This window comes from Dictyostelium discoideum, assembly GCF_000004695.1.
Source record: "Dictyostelium discoideum AX4 chromosome 5 chromosome, whole genome shotgun sequence".
In the NCBI taxonomy this organism is placed as follows: domain Eukaryota; phylum Evosea; class Eumycetozoa; order Dictyosteliales; family Dictyosteliaceae; genus Dictyostelium; species Dictyostelium discoideum.
In genome coordinates this window covers 2,419,682-2,427,181 of record NC_007091.3, presented here as the reverse complement: position 1 = coordinate 2,427,181, position 7,500 = coordinate 2,419,682, and the positions used below count along the sequence as shown (strand labels likewise).

At 19.8% G+C, this 7,500-nt stretch overlaps 3 protein-coding genes across 3 annotated transcripts in view; 2 read left to right on the top strand and 1 right to left on the bottom strand.

Moving 5' to 3' along the window:
* mybI (myb domain-containing protein) overlaps nt 1–1,558 on the top strand; it is a gene marked incomplete at both ends in the record, with an annotated part of 2,934 nt that extends 1,376 nt beyond the window's left edge. The window contains one exon of the mRNA XM_631295.1: nt 1–1,558. This exon is cut by the window's left edge and continues 1,376 nt beyond it. Within this exon, the coding sequence (XP_636387.1) occupies nt 1–1,558 (1,558 nt within the window).
* Nucleotides 1,559–4,481: 2,923 nt separating this feature from the next.
* Nucleotides 4,482–6,640, top strand: pXi (CAMK1 family protein kinase; the record flags this gene model as incomplete). Its single annotated transcript, XM_001134516.1, has 2 exons — nt 4,482–4,759; nt 4,843–6,640. 2 exons carry the CDS (start codon nt 4,482–4,484, stop codon nt 6,638–6,640), a joined length of 2,076 nt encoding a protein of 691 aa, XP_001134516.1.
* A 413-nt stretch (nt 6,641–7,053) lies between these two features.
* The window catches only part of litaf (hypothetical protein), a gene marked incomplete at both ends in the record, with an annotated part of 733 nt that continues 286 nt past the window's right edge, over nt 7,054–7,500 (bottom strand). The window contains 3 exons of the mRNA XM_631293.1: nt 7,054–7,086; nt 7,181–7,373; nt 7,467–7,500. The exon at nt 7,467–7,500 is cut by the window's right edge and continues 286 nt beyond it. Of these exons, the coding sequence (XP_636385.1) occupies nt 7,054–7,086; nt 7,181–7,373; nt 7,467–7,500 (260 nt within the window). The remainder of the gene's footprint in view (nt 7,087–7,180; nt 7,374–7,466) is intronic.

Genomic DNA, 7,500 nt, shown 5'->3' with positions numbered 1-7,500 from the left:
TAATAATAATAATAATAATAACAATAACAATACTAATAATAATAATAATAATAATAACAATAATAACAATAATAGTTCAAATATTAATAATAATAATATGAATAATAGTATAAATAATAATAATATAAATAATAATGGGCCAAATAGCCCAAATCTTTTATCAAGTCAACCCCAACAAATTAATCAACAAATTATACAACAACAACTTTTGAATAATAATAATAATCAAAATAGTAATCAAAATAATAATAATAATAATAATAACAACAACAATAATATTATTAATAATAATAACAATAACAATAATAATAGTAGTAATAATAATAGTAATAATAATAATAATATTAATAATAACAATAATAGTAACAATAATAATAATGGTAATAATAATAGTAACAACAATAATAACAATAATAATAATAATAATAATAATAATAATAATATTAATAATAACAATAACAACAATAATGGTAATAATATTAATAATAACAATAACAACAATAATAATAGTAGTAATCAAATAATACAACAACAACAACAAGTCCAACAACAACAAATGCAACAGCAACAAATGATGATGCAAAACCAAATAATACCAACTCTACCAATGCCATCACCTCAATCACAAGTTTTACAATCACAATTCCAGCCACAACAACAAATGCAACAACAAATGCAAATGCAATATCAACAACAACAACAACAACAACAACAACAACAACAACAACAACAACAACAACAACAACAACAACAACAACAACAACAACAACAACAACAACAGCAACAACAACAACAACAGCAACAACAACAGCAACAACAAATATATCAACAAAATTTAAATAGTAATAGTGGAAATTCATCTCCAAATATTTCTAGTATAAATGGCGATTTTGTGAGATCACCAAATTATAATAATAAAAAACGACCACCACCTGTAAATGTATCAAGACCTGAATTTCCAGTTACACCATTATCAGGTTCACCATCTCATTCACCTGCCCAATCACCACATTATAATTTAAATAATGGAAATAATAATAATGGTAATGGTAGTAGTAATAGTAGTAGCTATAGTGGTAATCAATCACCATTGGGTTTAGTTCCATCACCATCATTATCACTTCATCCACCATCACCTTTAATAACTTCACCAACTTCTCATTCAATTCGTTGGCCTGGCCCATTAAATAATACTTTAATGTATGATTATAGAAGAATGGAACCAAGTCATGGAATTAATTATGTTCCATTACAACAATCTCCTCATGCTCCACCACAACAATCTCCACATTTTAATAACAATAGTAACAACAATAATAATAACAGTAATAATAATAGTAATAATAGTAATAATAATAGTAGCGGTAGTAGTGGAATCAATATAAGCGATTTAAATAATAGCAGTGATGAAAATAATAATAGTAGTAATAATAGTAGTAACGGATCAGGTTCATGGCATCAATATCAAGCAACGGACTCTCCAACTGGTTGGGGGATGAACCAAACAATAACAGCTTTTTCAAATACCTCACTTTCTATAAATAACTCACAAAGTTAAAAAAAATAAAAAAATAAAAAATAAAATATATTCAAAACCCATATAAAAATAAAAATAAAAATTTATATATACACATATGCACATCTATAAAAACCAATAAGGTATTTTAAATTTTATTTATTATTTTAAAATTGAGAAAGAAAGAAAAAAAAAAAAAAATTTATTTACACATTTGGCATTATTTTCATTTTAAAATCATTTGTAATCTCCCCTAAATAATTAAAATAACCAATTGGTTGTTTATTTGATATTTTTAATGAACTTACTCTCTGTCAATTTTGTTATGAACCAAACTTTTAAAAATAATATTAAATAAATAAAAAAAATTTATAATTGTATAAACTTTATTACCCATTAAAATTAAATGAAAAAAAAAATATTATTGGTCTTATTATTATATTTTTTATTTAATTGATACAAAATAATTCCTTTTTTTTTTTTTTTTTTTTTTTTTTTTTTTAATTATTATTTATTATTTTTTATTAAAAAATTTTTAGTAATTTTTAATTTTATATTAATAAAATATTATTATTTGAATTATCAGTATCCATAAAATTTGATATACCATTTTTTTTTTTTCTTCAAAATATTTGATACACCATTTCATCTAAGTTAATCCAAATAATATTGTTTTTAATTTTTTTTTAAAATTTTGGTTTTTTACAAAATTTTAACTATTTCTTTTATATTTGTATACGTAATATATAAAAGTAAATAATTGCAATGTTGGAAAATAAAATTAAATACGATTTTCTATTTTTAGGACATTGGTGAGTTCAAATATTAACTGAAATATTGTTGTTTTTAATGGATTTAATTAAATTATTATTATTATTGGTCTTCCATTGGAATTCCATTTTGTATATTAATTATTTTATTTTATTTTTGTTATTTTATTTTTAATTTTTATTTTTTTTTTTTATTACACCACACACTAATCGAGATTTTTTAAATCTATTAATATTAATTCATATAAAAAAAAAAAAAAAAAAAAAAAAAAAAAAAAAAATTTCGAGATGCAATTTTATGTGTTTGGTGGGTTGAATTTTGAACACCACAAAATATTTAATAAATAAAGAAAAAAAATAAAAAAAATAATAATGATAATAAAAAAAATCTATTATTAGATTATTTTATATTTTTTTCATTTTTTTTATTTTTTTTATTTTTTTTTATTTTTTTATTTTATTATTTTTTTTTGGTATTTTTTTTTTCACTAAAAAAAAAATCTTTACGCAAACGCTTTGTTTTTTTTTTTTTTTTTTTTTTTTTTTTTTTTTTTTTTTAATATTTTTTTTTCTCATTTTTATTTTTTATTTTTATCATCCCAAACACGAATAATCACTTTATCGAGAATAAATTAATAAAAAAAAAAAAACAAAACAAAATAAAACACTTCAACCACTCACTACATTTCTTTCTCACTCTTTATTACAATTTTTATCATCAGTCTAAATAAATATCAATAATAATAAAGTAATACATATTAAAAGATATAGCGATATAAAAAATTATAAAAATTTTTTTATTGAAAAAAAAAAAAAAAAAAAAAATTATAATAATAAAACTGTGAGTAGACAAAAGACACACAAACAATTAAAAAAAAAAAAAAAAAAAACAAGCAAACAAACAAACAAACACACAGACACACACACACACACTTTTCTCCACTCTTAGTACACACAAGATATACATATGAAAACACCTTTCTCTATTTGTTTCTCGTCTCAAACACACAAACACACACACTATACCCCATAGTGTCATCATAATGTGATATTGGCGGGGGTTGGTCGGATATTTTTTTTTTTTCCAACCCCCCACTCGCTCTCAACAATGTTACCAATATCATAAAAATGTGGAAAAAACAAAAAATAATAAAAAAAAAAAAAAAAAAACAAAACTTTCTTATAAATGCAAATACCCATTTTTTTATTTTTGTTTTTTTTTTTTTTTAATAAAAATAATAAAAATAATAAAAAATATAATTTTGGATAGTCCTACCCCTATATTTTTTTTTCTCGAAATTAATTTTTATATTTTATTTTTATATTCTACTTTAATTATATATGTATAAAAAAAATAAAAAAAAATAGTAATCAAAAATTTTTTTTTTTATTTTTTTTTTTTTTTTTTAAAAAAATTTTGGGGTGGATTGTATCATTAGTATTTAATTTTTTATGTAATTTTATTTAATCAATTATTTATTTAATAATATTAGTAATAGTCAAATTTATATGTAAAATTATTGTTTTATAAAACATTGTTATTTTTATTTTCCTCACTCCCATATATTTATATAATAAATCTTTTTTTTTTTTAAATAAAATCCTATTCATATTTTTATAAAAGTATATATAAATATATATTTTTTTTGTATTTTTATTACACCATTTTTATTTTTAAAAAATTAAATCAAAAAAAAAAAAAAAAAAAAAAAAAAAAACCTAATTTTTTATCTTTATTTAATTAATAAATACTTTTATTATTTAAATTTTAATTTTAAATTTTAAATTTAAAAAAAAAAAAAAAAAAAAAAAAAAAAAAAAAAAAAAAAAAAAAAAAAAAAAAAAAAAAAACAGTGTGGTTTTCTTTTAAATAAATATTATTTATTTGTTGTTGTATTTTATAATTATTTATTTATTATATTTTTTGTAATATTAAAAAAAAAAAAAAAAAAAAAAAAAAAAAAGAAAATAAAAAATCAAAAAAAATCAAAAAAAGAAAAATCGAATAATACATTAATATCTTTTAATTTTAATATATTTTCGAAAAAAAGGAAAAAAAAATAAAAAAAGCAATAAATAAGAAATAAGGAATAAGAAAAAAAAAAAAAAATTGTTTAAAAAATTTTTTTTTTTTTTTTCAAAAAAGAAATTAATTAATTTAATAAATATATAATAATAATAAATTAAAAAAAAGAATGGGAAAGAATATAATAGCTGGTAGTATAAGTAGCTCAATTCATAAAAGTTATGAAATTGGATCACAAATTGGAAATGGAAAATTTGCACAAGTTCACTCTGGTACAAATAAAAGTACAGGAAAGAAATCAGCAATTAAAATTATGAAAAAATCAATTGTTGAAGAATCTGCAATAATTAAAGAAATTGAAATGATGACTGAAATTAATCATCAAAATATTATTAAATTACAAGAAGTTTATGAAACTGACAATGAAGTTTTATTAGTTTTGGAATTGTAAATAATTTATAATTATAATAATAATAATTAAAAGTAATTATTATATTAATATATTTATATATATATAAATATTTATATAGAGTAACAGGTGGTGAATTATTTGATAAAATTGTTGAAAGAGAATTTTATACAGAACAAGATGCATCAACGTTGATTGGAACAGTTACAAAAGTGATTCAATATTTACATTCAAAAGATATTGTACATTGTGATTTAAAACCAGAGAATTTATTATATTCTGATAATAGTGATCAAGCAATTATAAAGTTATGTGACTTTGGATTATCACAACGTTGTGGATCGGGTAGTCCATTAAGATCATTGGTTGGCACATTGACCTATATGGCACCAGAGATATCGTCATGTACGGGCTATGGCAAACCAGTGGACCTTTGGAGTATTGGTGTTATCTCTTATATACTTTTATGTGGTTTTCCACCATTTGATGAAACCACTGGTTACGTATTGGAATTTCCATCACCAGAATGGGATAACATTTCAGATTCCGCAAAATCATTAATTAAAGGTTTACTAAATAATGATCCATCAAAAAGATTTACAATTGATCAAACTTTAAAACATCCTTGGATAGCTGGTACAACTTGTGGTAAGAATTCAATTGTTGGTACTTTGAAAACTTTACGTGAATTCAATACCCTCAGAAGAACAAATGGTGGTAATACAACAATGGGTCATAATAAACAATCAAGATCAACTGTTTTTGAATTATTTCCATCATTAACTCCAATTAAATCAAATGATGAAAATAATAATAATAATAATAATAATAATAATAATAATAATAATAATGAAATTTTAGATAAAAAATCAAATGAAAATGAAAATGAAAATGAAAATGATAAAATTAAAATTAATTTAGAATTAAATTTAAATAATAATGTAAATAATAATAATAATAATAATAATAATACTGTAATTTTAGAAAATAATAATAATAATTTAGAAAAAATATCAACAACAAAAACAACAACAACAACATCAACAATTAATGATTCAATTAATAAAACTAAAATTCAATTAATGAATTCATTAGATTTTGAAAATGATAGTTCATCATCAGAAACTTATTCATCATCATCACCAATTGAAAATGGAGGAGGTGGTGGTGATAAATTTACATCACCAGAACTTTCATCACTTTCAATAGATTTAGGATGCGCATCAGATCAATTGAATTCTGATAAAGAAAAAATTATTGAACAATTAAAAAATGAAAAATCTTTACTTCAAAAAGAATTATTAGAAATTAAAAGACAATCACCTGTACCTTCACCATCTTCTTCATTCTTAAATAATCATTTACAACAACAACATAATAACAATATTAATAATAACAATAATAATATTAATAACGGCGGTTCAACTAGTATCAATAATGGTAATGGTACAATTGAAAGACAATTTAGACCAATTCATATGTCAAAAGATAGTGATAGTGGTTCTTATGAAAATTTATTACTTGGTACAAGTCCATTTGTTAAAAATCATAATAATAATAATATTAATAATAATAATAATAACTTTTGTCATAGTAGAAATAGTAGTTTTGGTTATGGCAATAGTTACAATAGTAGTAATGGCGGCAGCGGCTGTAGTAGTAGTAGCGATGAATCAACTGGTGGTTCATTTAAAAAAGATAAATCAAAATATGGCGTTGATAGAATTTGTTTGGATTTACAATCTGAATTTGAAAAATTATCATTACCAAAAGAAACTATGGATAAATTAGCAAGCGTATTATCAAATTATAAACAAAAAAATCAAGAAAAATCTCTAAAAGTTAAATATGAAAAACAAAAAGATAAATATAAAAAATTAAAATCTCAATTAAAAAAAGATAAATCTTTATTAAAATAAAAAAAAAAAAAAAAAAAAAAAAAATTATTTATACATATAAATATATATATTTATAAAAATAATAATAAAAAAATAAAATAAAATGGATTAATTTTCTTTTTAATAAACAAATATATTTGTAATATCATTTTTATTGTTTTATAATTTTTTATATTTTACCAAAACCAAAAAACAATTTATTTGGTTAAAAAAATATATACACACAATTTATAAATAAATAAATAAATAAATAAATAAAAAAAAAAAGATTTTAATAAAAACTAATGTTTAAAAAATTAATAAATAAATATTTAACTTTTTTTTTATTTAAATTTAAAAACTAGTTGGAGTTCTTTAAACTTTTGTTGTTTTCTTTTTTTTTTTTTTTTTTTTAAAAATTACAAATCTCTTTTATTTCATCTTTCTTAAACTATTTATTTACCACTCATTCTATCGAAACGGTATAACTATTAAATAAATAAAATAAAAAATATAATAAATTAGTAACTTTTATATCAAAAAAAGTAAAATATTGAAAAAAAAAAAAAAAAGAATACTTACAACTTTCTTGCAATGTGAACATTTGTGTTGGACATCTTTTAATGAGTCAATACCAAATGGAATTAAACAACAACCTAACCAACAACCAAAGATAATTAATAAAACGCAAACTAACCAAACCATTGAACCTGATTTGTAGCTTGTTTTAGTTGACATACGAGTTTGGCAATGTTGGCAAATACAATCAACCGGTCTAAAATATAAAAATAAAATAAATAAAAAAATTAAATTATTAATAACTATTTTTTAATATAAATATTTAATAAAATAATAATATTAAACTTACACAACACCAAAAGTTGGTTGAACATAAACTTGTT